At 49.6% G+C, this 18,516-nt stretch overlaps 6 protein-coding genes across 6 annotated transcripts; 3 read left to right on the plus strand and 3 right to left on the minus strand.

Moving 5' to 3' along the window:
* Positions 1–120: 120 nt before the first annotated feature.
* On the plus strand, positions 121–1,462 carry CI109_103108 (uncharacterized protein; the record flags this gene model as incomplete). Its single annotated transcript, XM_032001496.1, has 8 exons — positions 121–256; positions 345–523; positions 706–724; positions 797–868; positions 944–1,007; positions 1,078–1,111; positions 1,192–1,225; positions 1,314–1,462. 8 exons carry the CDS (start codon positions 121–123, stop codon positions 1,460–1,462), a joined length of 687 nt encoding a protein of 228 aa, XP_031864386.1.
* Positions 1,463–1,831: 369 nt separating this feature from the next.
* On the minus strand, positions 1,832–4,651 carry CI109_103109 (uncharacterized protein; the record flags this gene model as incomplete). Its single annotated transcript, XM_032001497.2, has 3 exons — positions 1,832–3,341; positions 3,401–4,501; positions 4,581–4,651. The coding sequence occupies 3 exons, from the start codon at positions 4,649–4,651 to the stop codon at positions 1,832–1,834; spliced, it is 2,682 nt and encodes an 893-aa protein (XP_031864387.2).
* Positions 4,652–8,354: 3,703 nt separating this feature from the next.
* On the plus strand, positions 8,355–9,047 carry CI109_103110 (uncharacterized protein; the record flags this gene model as incomplete). Its single annotated transcript, XM_065967238.1, has 3 exons — positions 8,355–8,396; positions 8,619–8,725; positions 8,936–9,047. The coding sequence occupies 3 exons, from the start codon at positions 8,355–8,357 to the stop codon at positions 9,045–9,047; spliced, it is 261 nt and encodes an 86-aa protein (XP_065823310.1).
* Positions 9,048–9,489: 442 nt separating this feature from the next.
* On the minus strand, positions 9,490–11,369 carry CI109_103111 (uncharacterized protein; the record flags this gene model as incomplete). Its single annotated transcript, XM_032001498.1, has 3 exons — positions 9,490–9,571; positions 9,641–10,923; positions 10,983–11,369. 3 exons carry the CDS (start codon positions 11,367–11,369, stop codon positions 9,490–9,492), a joined length of 1,752 nt encoding a protein of 583 aa, XP_031864388.1.
* Positions 11,370–12,964: 1,595 nt separating this feature from the next.
* CI109_103112 (uncharacterized protein) lies at positions 12,965–15,215 on the plus strand (the record flags this gene model as incomplete). The annotated part of the gene is made up of 5 exons (XM_032001499.2): positions 12,965–13,208; positions 13,274–14,042; positions 14,103–14,918; positions 14,975–15,026; positions 15,093–15,215. The coding sequence occupies 5 exons, from the start codon at positions 12,965–12,967 to the stop codon at positions 15,213–15,215; spliced, it is 2,004 nt and encodes a 667-aa protein (XP_031864389.2).
* Positions 15,216–15,717: 502 nt separating this feature from the next.
* CI109_103113 (uncharacterized protein) lies at positions 15,718–18,098 on the minus strand (the record flags this gene model as incomplete). Its single annotated transcript, XM_032001500.1, has 8 exons — positions 15,718–15,967; positions 16,076–16,225; positions 16,300–16,766; positions 16,831–16,918; positions 17,009–17,019; positions 17,080–17,160; positions 17,240–17,594; positions 17,734–18,098. 8 exons carry the CDS (start codon positions 18,096–18,098, stop codon positions 15,718–15,720), a joined length of 1,767 nt encoding a protein of 588 aa, XP_031864390.1.
* Between the last annotated feature and the right edge of the window lie 418 nt (positions 18,099–18,516).

Consider the following 18,516-nt stretch of genomic DNA (forward strand, 5'->3'; position numbering starts at 1 on the left):
AACGTAAGAATTTCCGAACCACACATTAGTTCACGAAAGCACATCGTCCTTTCCCGTTCTTTGCATATATCATTGCTTGAGATTTGTGTAACGCCTACTTGATACTTGACGCATACGACCATGGCATCTCTCTCTAGAACAATTGCGACTGTTACTCGGGCAGCACGACTTTTGCCCATCCAAACCGCTCGAGTCGGTCGAGGTCAGGCTGTCATGGCTCGCATTGGCGTTGCTGGTCCATCGACATTTAGACGCAGTGAGCATCTCCATCTCATTGAGATCAGGCCTGCTTTTCTTTTGGCGAGACTAACTGTGCATACTTGGTTATCTACTCCACTGAACAGCTTACGCAACGCCCTCCTCTACACCTTCAAGCACTATCGACCCTACCCTCACTCGAGCACTTGATCTTCTCGAAAAAGGGACGAGAGCATTAGAAGATGGCGACTTGGCAGGTGCCGCGAAACTTTATAGAGAGAGCGTAGAGGCGAAAGAGACAAGTGAGGGGTGGCACAATCTTGCGGTGAGTGGGAGCGGCAGTTTGAATCGTGACTATTGGAAGTGTCGGGACGGACTGCCGGGGGGGAAAGGCATCATACGCTGGAGCTGGAGATGGAGTTGATTACGCAGATGGAGATGGGATTGGAGCTGGAGCTCGAGTTGTCAGTTGGTGACAGTATGCTGATCCTTCGTCATCCCTGTCAGAACTGCGAGTACCACCTTCGTAAGTCACTTCCGTTATCCATTCTCATCGATTCTGGAAAGACAAAACAGAGCTGATTGACACTGGCCTCAGAAAACAAAGTAGCAGCCGTCGAAGCATGGGGCAAATCTATCGAATTATCACCTTCAGCCGATGCTCACACGAGTAAGTCGTCGTTGTCCATATCTCGCCTTTCTTTGATTGGATCTGGACCGAAAGCTGATTCTGTCGGTCGGGTAGATCTCGCTTCTGCTTATGTGTTGGATGATCCTCCCAAACCTGCTCTTGCGATCAAGCACCTGACGTGAGTGGCTTTCGTATTTCGATGAGAATCGACTTCAGCTGATTTCTGTTCACTGCACCTCACCTCGCAGTGCTGCGCTACAACTTGCCCCGGGAGATGCAGAGGTCAGTGCAACGAAAAGTAATCATGCAGGAGGTGATCAAATTGTGTACATATACTGATTTGCTGCCATGGAATCGTTTAGATCGCTTTCAACCTCGCCGCCGTACTCGAATCGAGTGAGTTCGATTCCCTTCTCCTCACACACCCACATCTTGCCATGATGTTTCGCAGAGGGCTATCACTGACATGTCACGTCTATTCCAGCTGGAAATCTCGAGACAGCACTTACGTTGTACAAAAAAGCCCAAGAGGGCGGTATCGATCGTGCCGCTCAGAATGTAAGGAACGTCAGTGCCAAGATCATAGGACAGAGGGCGAAATCAGAAGGAGGTGCCGAGGAGAAGAGCGCTTAAGAAGGCGCAGGACGATGGAGAGGAAGGAGGACATTGCTGGTCATCAGTACAAACACTGTCATCCACTTGCTCTTTTGCAAATGAATCATCAATACACCCAGAGAGTATATCTCATGAGTTATACGAACCAATACCGATGCATAATGGCAACAATGTTTGTTTGAGAAATGATATGACTTGTACTGTATGTGCGATATGCCTAAATACCAAAAATGCCGACGACAACATCCTCTACTTGCGTGTATGTAAGCGAGAGTGAACTGTCCGACCGAAAAACCAAAATGTCCAATCCCGCAACCCTCATTCGCTCCCTTCCTCGCCGACACTACTGACAAAGTCCATTCGAGATGTCAGAGATCTCACTCCACCTCAAGTACTTTTGGTCCAACCTTCTGCCCAACTCCCTCGCCTCTCTGACCAATGTGGCGCACCACTTGTACTAGCTTCGCCCGCATTCAACTCCCTCTCATCTCTCGTCATCGGAGTCATGGCCTTTCTCAACCTCGCGAAGGTTCCCATTCCCAGACTACCGCGTCTGTAGCCCGCTCCTACCCCTCCAGCCATTTTGGGATCTCCTGCTCCCCATTCTCCAACGTCCACACTCGATATGGGCGGAGTGACTTTGCCGACTCCGACCAAATTCACGTTATCCGCATGAGACGCAAATCCCTCTCCCGCACCTGAGAAAGGGACGGATAATCGTGCTCCGCCTCCGCCAGGCATGAGTGGTAATGCCGAATCGACTGATTCGAACCTGCTTCTACCTTTGAATGTGAATGCTTCCAATTCCTGGACGTGCGAACGTCGTGAGGCGACATGTTCAATGGTGTAAGCCGGAGCGGTAGGTGCACTCGCCGTTGACACAACAGAAGCGCGAGCGGAGCTGCCAGCTGAGCTGGTAGCAAGTGGTGGGTTCGGTCGAGATGTCGGACTGACCGAACTCGAGCCTGAGTTTCGGGAACTTGTTTGACGTTCGGCGATCGAAGTCGCAGCTAGAGAATCGATGAAATCCACTTCTGCCCAATGTCCAACAGTAGGAACATTGGACCCTGCGACTCCACTGCCCCTTCTCGCAAAGGAACCGGAGACCGATCCTCGCGGATCAGTACCAGCTGAAGGAGGTTGGGAACCATCGCTGCCACTGCCTCTTCCAGCGGAAGAAGCACCTCCGCCACCTGCATTTGAACGCACGACGATGTTCAGGCCAAGACCAGTATATCTCGCCGGCGAACTCCTATATCGGGTCAAAGGAGGACGTGTGGGAGCCATGAGCGGTGTACCGCCAGGACTTCGCTCGTCGGGTTGACCAATTTGAGCCTGGTAGGTTGATCTAGGCGAGGGGTTCTGCGAATGCGAGTGCGATTCAGGTGAATATTGAGGAGGTTGGTAGTGGGCCTGAGCAGACTGCTGTTGCTGTTGCTGGCGCGATTGTGGCTGTACTTGATTGCCTGGAAGAGCCTGAGATGACTGTTTCGGCGTGATAAGTCCCAGTGACTGCCTGACCAGAGAGACGGGAGCGCTGGGACGCCTAGCGTCGACGGACTTCCTAGACTTGCTATTAGGTGAAGGCTGAGTGGCAGTGGGCGGCGCATCCGACATCCGTCGACCTTCGTTCCACGCCGGGGAGTAATGATAGTCGGACGACGTCGCCATAGGGATGTAGGCAGGTGACGATGCGTAGTATGTAGCCGCGGGAGTGTGAACCGCGTCGTTTGGCGAAGCGGAATCCGCAGCAGCCGGAGGCCGAGGTGCGAACGGGTCTTGGAAGGCCGTAAACGGATTGCGACTCATGTTGGGAAGGTCGAATGGTGTCGTGAGGGAAGTGGTAGACGTGGAGGCAGAAGCAACAGATGACAGTCCGGGTGTGTCACCCTCGAACCTATCGAAGTCGATATATTAGCATTGTCATACAAGTGAAGGTGAACAAATAAGACTCACGACTCATCCGCTAGCTCTTCCGCAGTAGCTTCTCTTGACACCCAAGCCCAATCACCCCCTCTCTGGATGCCCAACTCGCCGTCTTTCTCCTTCAACGCGATTAATTCTCGTAGTGTCAACACAGGGAGGGAATTCGACCTAGTCATAGCGACGTTCGAAGGCATTAACCTTGGCTTGGCAGGATCCATAGGGGTAACTTCTGCCGGTATGCGCGAGGATTGTCCAACCTCGTTTCGAGAGATAAAGTCCTCGTTCCGTTCCGCATTCTGCTTTGAGGGTTCTCTTGAAGCTGATCCTTCGGATGATCCTCTGGATTCGATGGTCGTCATAGGCGCTGACGCAAGAGGTGAATGACTGATAAGACCAGAGTGTCCGCCAAGAGAATGTCTCGCTCTCGGCGGTAATCGAGCGAGAGCAGGCGGCATCTCTCGACCCATGCCCATGGAAGTTGGTGACGGCGCCATACTGGTAGCTCCACTACTACTGGCCAGAGATTGATTGCTCTCCCTTCTGGGCCACCCGGAAGACTGGTCGGTCGTACTTCCTAATCTAGCTGGGGCAGTGTTGAGGGGCGAAGCACTGGAACCCATGCTGGAAGAACCTCTGGACATACCCATACCCCCTGCACCTGTCAGAGCACCGGCGGGGAGAGGACCTCCGAACGGTGTGAGAAGTAACATTTGATGCGCACTAAGACGTCTGCTGGGCGGTTGGATTTCGTGAAGCAGAGGCGAAGGTCGACGAGGTCTACCGCTGAAAGACATGCGGTGTTGAGCGGCGACTGACGACCCAGCTACACCAGAGAGGTTGGCATGCGAGCTTGTTGGGGAGACGGAGGGCATGTTAGTGGTAGATGCTCTCTTCGTTGGCGAGACGATGGGCGCCTCCAAGGGGTATTGATAACTCCTAGGTTGACCCGAATGGGCAGCCTCGTCGATTCTATGCAAGGGCGATGACGGTCGTCGATGAGAATGATGGGTGATAGACGACGAGTTGTTAAGTGAGGAGGCGATGGGGAAGGAATTTGTCGATTGGAGTGTATATTCAGCCAAGGAATTGTAGATGGGCTGATGATGGTGTGCGGTCAAAGAATTGGACCGTCTGCAACGAGCTCGTGGTCAGCTAGCTGCAGTCACAAGGAACGGCGACGATAAGGGTGAAAAGGGGAATTCGGACATACGACTTTGGCTCCTCCCTGCCTGTTTCTAATGGGTCAATTCCTACTCCCATGTTCATGCTGCGTAACATCATGGCGGCGTCCAAGGGTCGAGGGCGAGGAACGACAGGGGTTGATCAGGTGGTGCCAAGCGACTGCGGGGATTGCATGTATGGGGTGCGGCAGTCGTTTACGGAAGGGTGGAGGGAACAAGAGAGAGACGAGGTCGCCACTGAGTTCTTATGATTTCTTATGAGATGTGATGTGTGCTGATAGATGGATATGTGTCTGGGATTGAATGTTGGAGGCGTTACTTGCAGGTTGTGTGTGTGATTGATGAGCGGTTGAAAGCAAGCAGTGGCGAGAAGAGTTGGAGGTTTGAAAGAGTCCAGTTCTCTCGCAAAGTGGATCAGAACTAGTCGCCGAGATACTAGAGCCGACAGAAGAAGGGGAGATGCAAAGCCAAACCAGACTAGTGTTATTAGATGGCGCTAGCAAAAGCTAAAATAGCGTGCGGTGGGATTGGACAAGGTACGGCGATCAAAGCGTCGAGTTGTAACGTTTACAACTGTGTCGGTACCTCTTTCGTGTATAGGTATGCTGCTGCTGCTGCTGCTGTTGTCGTTGTCGTTGTTGCTGAGACGAAGGAGATGAGATTGACTACAAGTGACTATAAACAGGAGGAGAGAAGAGTGACCCCGGAAGCATTAATACGAATCGATCATCACTGGGTACCCAAAAAAGGTACTACAAGTAGACTGATCCTTATTAATGGTACTCTTTGGTACTCGTACTCGTGCACTCTCGTTAGTAGTTAACCCGAGTGGAGCGTCAACGTACGGGGGTACAGTGAGTGAATGTATACGAAAGAGGAGAAAGTCATTATGGTGAACTCTGTCTGAGATACAATATACCATCCGTAAGGTTAGGTACAGAAACGATCTAAACTCTAATCCCCGTTATTCCGATCAACCCTGAATGTCTGTCTGTCCTCCGTTATACGGTTGTGCTGTAGAGTATTTACCCTTTACAGTTTTACCATTACAAACTTCTCTAGAGACCCCCTAAACCCCCCTTGCCCTCCCCCGGCAATTGCGGCAGGCATCTGTTGGAATTGGGATTCGACCTTCCCACGTTGATGTGATTCAAATGCACTGCACTGCAACTCACGGCACCTGGATTGCCGAGGCGAGCAAATCTTACCTTTGATGATAAGGTTATGCTGAAGGATGAGTCTGGATTTTCGTTGATGGGCAAGGTGGAATATGTCCGGGATCAACGGCCCGCTTGGCTTTCTTAGGTGGGTCTCTCAACACATAGCGACAACAAGCAACGAGTGATCGTCTCTGTCCAGCGCGACGCTTGGCAGGAGACAACGAACGCGACATGACTACAATGTTGACACATTTCTCGATCAATCAGGGATTAGGGTAGTCTAGACCTGACATGCATCTTCTGTACTTCCTTTTCTTCCAATCAGATCTGTGGCGATAGGAAAGCATTTATCCTACTTACCTAGCCCCGCCACCCCTCCACCCCGTGCGATTCAGTGAGGGATTCCTGCGGCAAATGTCGGAAAGGCGTTTTCAATTTGCGGCCTTCCCGATTTCCGAGTGTGCATGCGTACATGCGTGCGCAATCACACACATTGGAACACATCGATTCACTAAGCGAAATGTGTGTTTTGTTTTCTTCACTTTCATCAACGTGACAGGACAAGAAATAGAACGTTATTAGGTTCAAGTAGCCGGGACTACGGTGAATTGCAAAACCACGATTGATTCGTCACCGTTCCCCGTCCTTGTACCTTGGTGACAACCTTGGTACCAAGCAATACCGTAATTGTGCTTGTAATTACCAGGATCAATGAAGATACAGTGGGAGACGCGTCTCGCAAGACATGATGCGATCAATGTAGCAGGCAGAACTTACCGAGAATGAGGAGAATCCCCCTCTTCCCCCTTGAAGCAGGGGTAGATATATCACGTAAAAAGCAATCTTCTTATTGATTGATTAAAAATAAAAGAATATGATCGAAGACAGGGAGATGCTATAGTAGTTGATTCGACCGACCGAATAACAATCGGAAGAGAACCCTCGGAGTGTCCAGTTATCTCGGGGAAACTCTCGCAATGCCTCGGGACATCTTCCGATGTAGAGAGGATGTGGTCGGATCGGTCGTCTCGTCGCGTCGCATCCCTGCCAATCGCGCGTCCGTCTCGTCTCGGAAAATCCTTAGCCCAAACAAAATCATTGACCATTAAACCATTGATTGATTATGGGCCGTAAAGCGGTCGAAAAGCCATACTGTAGCAGAAGTACGGTATCCCAGCACCGCATTATGACTCACGAAGTATGACTCACATCGGAACCGGCTATAACGATGTAGGTAGTCGTGGCTCTCGTACTAGTTAGGTAGTATGTAAGTGTCTCTACCACAATTAACAAGGTTCCCACAAATCGTAAGGATCGCGACGCTCGATGATCGACAGGCACTCTGTCCAATGGGTAGATCAGAATGTAAATGTACGTCGGTCTGAAAGCGATTCCAACAAATTCATCGAGCGTCCATCGGTTGAGAGAGTAGCACGTCGAAGATGGATCCAGCAATTGGGTGTAGTTTGTGATTTCAAAGGCAATCGCCGATTCGCTTCGCTTCGTGTGGAACTTAATCGTGCTGCGGCCAAGACCAACGTTGATGAAGTTGGATCGAGTATGACTCCCTCTCAGGACACAGTGTATCCCTCGGTGGCTACTGTCATGATGAGTTTGCAGTCCAACGAATGAACAGAGACGCGACCTGGATGGATGGTTGAGATGGCGTGGCTATGTCTCCCTAACAACGGTCACTTTCAGTGGCAGCCAACTTCGCCAAGGCAGTTCGGTGGTGGAATGTGTATACGGTAGAAGTGTGACCACATGGCGTTTCGCGGTTGCAGTGTTTCAAGTAAACATTGACTTCGAATGTCTGTAATCTGGTTTATACAGCGTGTGGCGATACCCCTCTGGCAGGAACACGTCAAGTGGTTGGACACATTTTGCTTTTGGATTGGAATCCTTCTCGTGCAGCGTTTTCGCATATCCAGCTTACCGGCGCGATAGACGATGTGGACGTAAGCAAACTTTTGACCAGGCTCGATATTACTGGGTCGCACTGCGGCCAGACTAGCTATTTGCTGACGGACGATCTGCTTGTCCCCACTGAATGGCGGTACCTACAACCTTTCTACGCAGTCCTCATCGATCAATTCCTAACAAGCTTAGAAGTCGCAGTTGTCCGTTTACTAGGTCTGATTCAGGAGTCACGTACTTTTCAAGTTCAATTGTGCGCCCTCTTCGTTGACAAAGTCACTGTATTCGTTTTGACCAGTACCATTGGTGTCCAACAGCCTTAACAGTCGTAGCAGGCCTTACTTCTGGGTTTGTTGACGCAGCTGGTTATCTACCACTTACTAAGAGTTGGTGGCTCTGCTCTGCACGGGAGCCACATCCACACATAATCTGAGTAATTGACCAAACTATTTATTCACTTGCCCCATTTACGATTCCTTCCTTGCTTACTCACGTGATATGACAAACACCTCTCATCTGATTGGTTAGATCTCTCTCACCCAGTAATGACGCGCCGATTACAGTAGAATTCGGGTTTGACGATCTATTGTTTTCGCGTATAAAGATCTGATCAACTTTCAAGATCTTGACAATTGTTCTTCTCATCTCAACATCAATCGACCAACCACTCACTCTATTCTATATTCCTCACAAAGACACAATCACACACACACACACACACACACAATGTCTTGCACTGGTAACCCTTCCAACTGTTCTTTCTGCGGCGTGAGTTGTGTTTCCTATATCCATTCCACCTCCACCCTTCCACTTACTCACTCGAACTTATCATCTCCCAATCCGCCCATGTATCTATCCCACTATCGCTTACTTTTCGTGTTACGCTCCCCCCTCCCTCCCTCCCTCGCTCCACTCGCGTCGCGTTGCGTCTTGTCTTGTCACGTCACATAGACTGACCCTCATCCCGATTATTATCCTCCCGCTCCACAGAACACCGATGTCGATTGTGCCAAAGTTGAAGTGAACGGATGTACGACCAACCCAAAAGAATGTACAGTCTGTCAAGGTAACGGATGTGTTGCGATGGAGTGTACTGGGTGAGTTTATGAGTCGGGGTCTTCCCCGACTTTTCCCTTGATCATCTCTACCCCATCCCGGCCTCTTCCATCCCACATGCTCATAACCCTCACCTACACGTTTACACGCACACCCACATACTCTTTCTATTACCCCGCCTATCTCACCGCTGCTTTTCCGTGATATACTATACACCGAACAGTTTGCTGATACTCTTCTCTCTTATCTAGCAACACCGCCACATGTAACGCTTGCAAGGCCGGACACTTCTCCACTTGTCGAAAGGCCCAATTGTCCGCTTCAGAGGGTATCGAGCCCGCCCGACCTGCCCCCGTCGCTTAGGTGAAGGGATGTTTGGTAACTCGTAGTCTTCAAGAACAGCATCACTTCGATACATGACATTGTCTCGCACACACACACACATAATACCATTTCGTCAATCATAGTTGTATGTTATCACATGTATTCATGTCGCTTCGCATCCTCAAATAGGTCATGTTTAGAGTGCATGCCTCGACATGATAGTACATTTCATGACAATGATCTTATCGAGATCATGTAGATACTATATACAACTTGATTAACCAATCAACATATATAAAAGCTAACGTATGGGAAGAGCACACAGTGAAAATATCCCAACTGTTGGTATATCCCAGTGCTTACGGAATTGAGGCCATCAAACATTACTGATAGCAATAACTTTTGGTACAAATCATGTATCCCTTTTGCCGATAAAAGCCATACAACAGAAACAGAAATTATGTCGGTTTTGAGTTTGAGACTAGGCGACGACAGGTGTGTTCAAGGGAGATTCGGTACGTCGACCTAACATGCCGAGGTTAAGACCAGCTTGTCGTCGGATACTACATTCACAACGAAACCGTCAGTTTCGATCTTATAGACTATAAAGAGTATTTGAGGTGGCTACTCACCGAGCTTGGAGAGCTTGGAAATTCTTGTCGCCCAACTCTTTGGCCTCGCCGGGAGGACCAAGTGGTTGACGAACGACATACAACTTGGATGTCTGACTTGGTAAAGGTGGCTGACTGACTGATCTGATACCTTGCTGGTGTTTACCGTTGAGGGTTTCTCCTGCATTCGAAGGGTTGGTGGAGGATCTGACGGTCGCAGCCAGATGAGCGGAAGGACGTCCGAATCCTAACCCGGGGACGTAACGCCCTGATTTCTCTTGCTGCTGGGGGGTCTGCGTTTGGGTCTGTGCGGGAGTGTCGGAAATCACCGACGTAGGACTAGTGCTAGCGGTTTCAATCTGATTATATGTCGTTTCCAATGATGGAGCCACAAAGACAGGTCGATCGTCTGTCTTTGACGTGGCCGTGGAAGTTGAGGTCACGCGGTTCTGAAACGCTGCGGTAAGGAAGCCGAACGAATCTCCATCCGCGGCCATCTCTTGGCGAGCCTGGGCGAATCGACCGCCTCTCGGCGTCCTGCTCGAGGTGGGGGTAGCGATAACGGTGGTAGATTTAGTCGGAGATGGCGATTGCGAAGAGCGCCATGAGGGTGAAGTGGGCAAAACACTGTCGGAGGGCGAAGTGGCAGCGGTGGTCGGCACCGAGTTAACTCCAAAGTTGTATCGAGCTTTCTCATCCACCGGAGGACTCTTGATTGGTTCAGCCGCAGCCTCAAATCTTGCTCGTAGTTCCGCATCATCGAGAGTCATACCTCTTGCCTGAGCTACTCGACCCGTCCTTGCTTGGAGGTTGGCCTGCATCTGGGCAGCGAGCGCATTCCGTTGGCTAGGCTGAGGTTGAGGTTGTTGAGATGGAGCTGGCTGAAGTGCTGTGAGTTGCTGTTGGAGTTGGAGCTGCTGGAGGTACTGATTTTGCTGTTGTTGCTGCTGCTGCATCTGCAGAATCTGTTGCTGTTGTGCGAGTCGTTTCGCCTCATAGCCAGGCTGTCGTTGAGCGGAGTGATAGCCTCGTTGAGCTTGTTGCTGAGCAGCTGATTGGGATTGATACTGACGATCGGTCGCAGCCTGCTGCGCCTGTTGTAGCTCAAGGATAGCCATCGAGTCCCGAAGTTGCTGTTGACTGCTCTGCTGAGCGAGCAGCTGGACAAGCGCTTGTTGTTGCTGGGCTTGCTGAAGTTGAGCTAGTTGTTGTAGTTGAAGCTGACGCTGAGCTTGAGCCAAAATCTGAGCCATGGAAGGACCTTGAGGTGCTCTTTGGCGGGCGTTGTAACGGTTCTCGTTAGGCTGGAAAGTCCCAGTCAGTAAGCTGCACCGGAAATCATAAAAGACGTATCTCAACTGACAGCAGCAAAGCCCCCTTGATTGTAAGGCACACCATTGGGATCCAAACCTAACGCTGCCATCTTCGCCGCGATGAACGCCGAGTCATCTCCATCTTCTTCCTCACTGAAAGTCGGTCCTAGCGTATGATCTGCTCCGGCGTATCGTACCTGTCGATCGGGTCCGGGCACATGTTCGTGCGCTGACTTGTAAAGCGGGGGAGGGGGAGGAGGTGCTAGTGGAGTAGTCAAACGGTTGTTCGGGATGTTGACGGTGGGCGTGGAGGCGGCGCCTGAGAATGGGGAGGGGGATCCAAAGGTCGAAGCGAATCTTGTATTAGGTGTACCGAGAGGCTGGGAGGAACGGAGGCCGAAGTCTCGAGAGGCGTAGGGAGCAGTGATGGAAGTCATGATCTACGTTTGATGATAGGACTGGTAGAAAGTCACGGAGCGTGATCAAATTGTGATGAGTTAATTTTGGGTATAAGTGGCTGAACAGACAAAAGCCTCGTTGTATTTGTTGATTTTGCTCGGATAGGTGGTGGGTCGTAGGTCTGCTTGTGCGTGATTGATATATCGAGCTGAGGCGAGTTTCGAGAGTCAGAGAAGACTTGTCTGGATACTTGGAGCGAGAAGTCACAAGCTCAAAGAGGGTAGAGACCACACGAACGGAAAGGTGGCCCGCGGGAGATTTATCAGAGATAGGGAAGGAATGGGTAATCTATCGAAATTGTGATAAAGCGAAAGCGAAAGCGAAAGTAGAATAGTCAAACGATCAAAGAAGATGAAGTAAAACAAAAGCAACCGGACGGACAATCAAATGAGAATGTGAAGAGGAATGCAGGATGCAGTCAAGTGAAGTAAGTGTGAAAGATGAAGGAGAGTGGAAAGGGATGTGTGAATGACTACGACGAGGTCGGGCCAGTTTGTGATTTTTGGGGTTCGTGTGAGGTGAGTAATTGATTGATTGATTTGATTACCCGGAACGCATTACAATGGTAGATAACTTATTGATCCAATTGAATGCTAAATACCGCATTTCCCCGCCTATTACCAAATATTAGAAACGTGGCACAAGTTAGTCTCTCACGTGGATAGAGGGTAGTGGGTAATGATAAGCAGTTTGTCCTCAAGTTTCATGCATGGGAAGAGGTCTTGTCAAGCAGCCTTTGGGATGCAAGTACTCCTTCTGACTTGGGCAGTGATGCGGGAAGCAGAGAGTACGACTGATAGGGGAGTGGGTGAGAAGAGAAGGTGTGAGGGGACATTATGTATCCCATTCCAAATCTGAAACCAAATCTGATGCGTAAACACTCGGTGCCTGACTATTGATTGTTGTTGAATCCCACGCGAGATTGAATCTAAGCATGGTGCTGATAATAATGCTGATCATTGCTTGTTATCACCTCTCTCATGATCAGTATCGTCATTCCAATCATCGTCATTGTATTACCACCTTTGTAACATTGTAGAATCGATGGTATTGGGTCTTCGGACTTGATGTCAGTGTCAGCTTTCTCTTGTATACTCTGATCAACTCCCTCAACCCGGCTATAACGGTCAACAAAGCTCAGTCACTTTCCCACCGAGTTTGAGCTATATCATCCCCTATCCGAGTCTGAACCCCTATACGCACAGCTTTGAACGTTCTTTGTACACTACTTTCATTCAATCTGTTCAATCCTTCCAAGCTTTCCGCACTTAAACATCGTATTGTGACCGATCCTTCCTTCCACCGACCCCTTTACAAAGGCCCATTATCCGCATATATAAACGGAACCCCCGAGATGTCAATCTTCCCTTCTTCTTCTCCATCTACATCATCTTCTTTTTCCCGTCCACTCCCTTCTTCTTCAACATCTTCATCTCATCTCAACTCATCGACATCTCGAACGGTCACGCCTTTGACCCCATCTCGTCTATCTACATCATCAACAAACAGACGATCCCAATTCCTCACCTCTAGTATCTTCTCATCTCCACACTCACGCCACCAAAGCAGCGATATGCCGCAAGCGATCTCTTCTCTCCCTCCGAACTATATCGGTCAGAGCGGCAGAGTGCCGGGAAGTTTTGATCCAGAGACGTTCGAATGGCCCATCTATAAGCTCAGGTCGTTGAAAGGGTATGTGGAGGATATCCCAACTGGGTTGTGGCAAATCGAGTCTGAAATGGACAATCCGGAAATACTGCCGGATGTGATGGCAAGAGGGTGGGTCACAATGCGTGGAACCTACAAGCTCGATCTGGGTGAGAGACAACTTCTACCTCCTTCCTTATAGAAGAGTAATGCTAATGAGTGGACTCGTCTGAAGCTCGCACCATTCCGCATCCTCACACTCCCAACTCAACCATCGACGAGATTGCCAAAGCATCCGGCAACGACGCCGAATTTCCTCACACACTTTCTCTATACATCACGGCACTCGACCTCGACACTCAACCGATCGAATGCACCTTCACCGTAGGAGTCTTTGTTGGCATCATGCCCCTACGCGTGAATGCGGGGCAGCGATTTGCCGAATCCAAGTATCTCTGGTCCCACACCACCGAATGCGACTTCTCGATAGACGACGAGTATTCGTCTGTGGAGCTTCCGCTTTTGTCGACACTTCTGGCGAACCATAGCGAGATCCAACATGACGATGGGTTCGTCCTATGTATCTGGATCGGTCCGAGGTGGGAAACGAAAGGTGCTTTCAAGGTGCCTGATCCTGTATGGAGCAGCACGCTCAGAGGATTAGGACGACTACTCGACAGAGACACAGGCGATGTGAGATTCGTGTGTCTCGAGCATACAACCAACGACCACTCGCAGGAACCGACTCAAGACCTCGGTATCACTGGTCGGACTGAAGCAGGCGGTACACCCGAATCCGATGCTCAGTCATCTTCAGAGTCCACATCGACAATCAAACCGTCGACGCTGTCGCGCAAGAGGATTCTTTACGCTCACTCCGACATCCTTGAGGAGAAGTCTGAATACTTCCGAGATCTGCTCACGTCTGGTTTCTCAGAGAGTAAACGTTATACCACCATCATGGTGGACGATGCGTCGTTTGAGACGTTGTATTGGGTCCTCCGGTGAGACTGCCTATTACATCTAATGTCCGGTAACAAAGGTGCTTATACCCTCATTTATAGCTTCCTCTACACCAACGAGCTGCTTTTCGATGACCGCGACGACGATATCCGACGTCTCATTGCACGTCAACGACTCGATAAGAACGAGACCACCAAACTCCTCGCTGTTGGATCTGCACACTACATGGGTCAATCCGAGTGGGACTATCACCAGCTCCCCGCAGAGGGGGAAACTGACAGCGATAGTCTTGCAGATTTCGATTTCGACACCAGGACCGTGAAGAGTGTGTCTAGCGTTGGGACGAGTATTAGTAGGAGGACGACGCTAAGTTCGGTGGCAAGCGGAGCGAATCGAGACGAGGAGCAATTGACAGGAGGTCCAAGTCGACGAAGTTCAGGCTCGAACGTCAGTACACCTGCCTCATCGGTACTCGGAACTTCGGGTCACTCTGTTACTCTCAACACAAAAACCCGCTCCCCATCTTCTACTGTCTCTGCGCCTGCTCGTTCAAGAAACACGGTGCTTTCAGTGTCAACTGCGGCCGAGTCGAAACGCACTTCGAGACAAACTCCCACTCGAAGTGCCGGTGCATCGAAAGCTTCGGCTTCTTCGTCAAAACATAATCCAACACCTGCTGGTACAGGGAGCGGGATCACTTCGCCCAAATCACCACTTGTCAGAGCTCATCAACACTATCCCCTACCGCGACTCCAATCTGAACCAGACCCACACCCTCACCCCACGGCTCAGCCAAAGCCAGCTAGCGCATTGGAGGTGTACATGCTCGCGAATAGGTATCGTCTAGAGGCGCTGAAGAGTATGGCGCAAGAGCATTTATTGGAGAAGATGACCTCGGAGAACTGTATGCCTTTGGCGTAAGTCGTGGCGGTCTCGCTTCTATATCGGAATACTAATGTAAGAGGGGGTGCAGATTTGCGACTTATCGATACGACGAGTTGCATTCCGAAGTTTTAGACTATATTGTGAGTGGTGACGCCCTCGTTGTTGAAGACGACATGACTCATCGTGATCATATTCATCCGCTGCAGGTCGAACGCTGGTCACTTGTCAAGACATCGCCTACGTTCCTGAAATGTATTCAAGAAGTGAGAGAAGACGTATGGGGCGAATGTGGCCCGTTGGTCTTACACAATGTGTATATGAGGTTGTAAGGTGACCTCGAGCCCAACTTCATTGATCAATGTTGTAAAGTGTTCGTGTCGTATTTCAGATGTGTCGTCTATTGTGTTTTTCATACCGCACTTACTTTGTCGTCTAATATGTGATCGACGTCAATCGACTGTCCGTAGCGTGACCATATCATATATGTTAGTGTCGTAGCTCTCAAAGCTGTTGCTGTTGTCGTTAATACTGTCTCCTGTTGTAACCTGTTAATCCGATGTAATGAAATGTCCATTTGATCTCACACCACACTTCGGTGATTGCAGATAGATACATTGGCAGATATAGACGAGATACAATTCCCAGCACAGTTAGCTAGATAAGACAATCGCAGTCCAGACACTTCCGACATAGCCGACCTTATCCAAGTCCCGTCCGTCCCCTTCCCTCGTTTCCCGACATGAATGAAAAAGATCTCCTTGCCCATCTTGTCACATGGAGCGACCTCGACCTCGACCTCAGCCTCACTCAGATCACCACTTGCAACTACAACTACAACTTTGCCTTTCTCCCTTTCTTCACTTCGTCCTGCTCTTCCTCCTTTTTAGCCAACACTCTCAGATCTTTCCTCAAGATTTTCCCACTTGGCGATTTCGGTATAGCCTCTATGAGGATCACTCCACCTCTTAATCGTTTATGATTGGATACTTTCCCCTCTACCCATTTTTGGATTTTGGTAGATAGTTCGTTCTTTGATTTTTCAGATATAGAAGATAATCCACCCCGAGGGACGATATATGCTCTGAGATGAAATCATCAGCTAGCTGTACTGTAACCATTGTTCTTCTGGAATGGCCACTAAAATCTGATTTGATTTGGTTTGTGTCGGGAGCTATAACTCTTTACTCACCTGGGCAATTCCGTAGCTTGCTCTTTTGACCATATACCGATCACGCCAACATCCGCCACATCTGGATGAGTCAAAAGTAACGCTTCCAATTCCGCTGGAGGGACTTGGAATCCTTTATATTTGACCAATTCTTTCACTCTGTCCACGATCCTAGTTACCGCAAATATCACAGATCAACTTTCCAGTCCTCATTTGTGATCGATGTTTTAGACAACCAGACTCACGAGAAATAACCTTGATCGTCAATCACGGCCACATCACCCGTCATGAACCAGCCGCCCGGTGCGAAAACCCCTTTTGTGGCCTCTTCATTCCTCCAATATCCTTTCATGACACTTGGACCTCTTAACCACAATTCACCTCTTTCCCCCTTTTCACAATCTTTCCCACTTTCATAATCGACCAATCTGGCTTGATAAGTGGGCGCGATACGGCCGATGCATCCTCGATGAGCTTGACCTTCTTCGAGCGTCATGACGTGTGATACGGGGGTGGTCTCGGTCAGACCGTATCCTTGTGTGATGCGAATATGGGGGAATCGAGATTCGAATGCTTGAATAAGATCGGAAGAGAGTGGTGCAGCACCAGATTGTAAGCCTCGTAAAGAGGACAGAGTGGTCTCTTTGACATTGGGAGAGTTGAGAAGGGCGATCAGGATTGGAGGTACAACCAAGGCCCAGGTTATCTTGTACTAGTAGATCGAAACAAAGACCGGTCAGCTTGGTAGCATGCTGGGTTAAGATCGCCGTAGATACCTTTTGGATAGCGTTCAGCACTGGCGCTTCTTCGAATCGTGGAAGAACCACGATCGTCCCGTTGTAAGTCAAGGGTTGTTGCAAGACACTATGTAAATGGCATGTCAGCCAGGTTTATTCGTCGCCGCCTTGGAACCGAGATTCCTCGAAGTGAATTCATAACAGATATGACACTCACACAGTGAGACCCTAAGTGAGCCATTCACTCGTCAGCGTCTAATCAACGGTTTATTATCTCGGCACACTCACGTAGATGTGACTGAACGGAAGGATACCCAAAATCACATCGTCACCCGTCTGAGGCTCGTAAACCAAGTTGACCGCTTGGATCTGATACAGCATCAAGATAAGCGTTCTTTTTTTAGCTTCTGGACCAGGAATATTTCTGCACTATCACGGGTAAACCCACCTGACTGGTGACATTATGATGACTCGTCTCCACACCTTTCCCTCTCCCTGTCGTTCCACTCGAATAACACAGATACGCTGTATCCTTCTCCAATCCATCTGTATATTTCTGAACCACATTATTCAATTCATCTTTCGACAAGCTTTCTTCCAAAAGCTCTTCGATCGACTCGAATTTGTTCTGCAGGTCTTTTGGTTTCTCACCCTTGGGACAGAGGAGGAAGATTCGTTCAGGGGAGATGGAGTATGATTTGTCAAGCTTGAGAGCTTCGAGTAAGACGGGAAGGAGAGCGGGTTGAACAAATGCGAGGGAGGAGGTGGAGTCGCTCAGTTGGTGAAGCAGTTCGGAGGGTGTGCTGCGAGCGAGGCGAGTATCAGCACGCGTACAAGGAATGAGGTTGAGAAGTGAAGGTGAAGAGGAGAAGAGGTGAAGGGCTTCCAGGGATTCAAATGGCGATGGATCGTTCATGAGTAGGGAAACTCCCGCCAACGTACTAAGCATAGTTCGCAGGAGAGACAACCACTCCCAGCGCTTGTAATCCAAAACAAGCGACTACCCAATCCAAACTATTCATCCCGAAAATACATCCCACCTCTCCTGTTTTCACCCCTCTCTTCTTCAATCCAACTGCAAGCTGTTTCGCCTTGGTCTCTGTTTGTTCTCGAGTTAGGGTCTGACCTGTTATCCCATCGATGTACGATACTTTGTTAAGGTTTGGTTTCGGATAGTTATCAGTGGCCGCCTTGGCAGAGGAAGCGGGGAAGAGGTAGTTGAATACTGTTGTTCGGGGTAGAGGAGGAGAGGGGATAGTGGAGGTGTAGATCTGATCAGGTCGAGGTTGGGAGGTCGTAGATGGCATTGTGGATATATCGTTGTGATAGGGGTAGACCGTATATCCGTCAGGTAACGGTGGTGGTCGTGGTGGTGGTGGTTGTAGTTGGGTAGAAAGATGACGATGTGGAGAAATTGGACTGAAGATGTTTGATGTACGTCGGACACACGTCGTTATGCGATACAGTGGGGTGCTGAGTTGCTGATACAAGTGAGTATTGATACACATAGTGAGAAGGGTATATATAGAGGAGTGGTATATGATGGGGACTGCGACAGCGGTGAGTGTCTCTGACGTCTGTCTCGTCTCTGTTCGGTCGGTCCGGAGAAAGCGGATCACTGCGAGAATGGGTATAGTATGGACCGGGTATCGGTTGATCTGTAGTGTATTCAAAACATGTATTATGGTAAACTAGTAATCAAGTGTCAGCTGACAGGTTGCTTCA

This window comes from Kwoniella shandongensis, chromosome 5 (assembly GCF_008629635.2).
Source record: "Kwoniella shandongensis chromosome 5, complete sequence".
Lineage (NCBI taxonomy): Eukaryota > Fungi > Basidiomycota > Tremellomycetes > Tremellales > Cryptococcaceae > Kwoniella > Kwoniella shandongensis.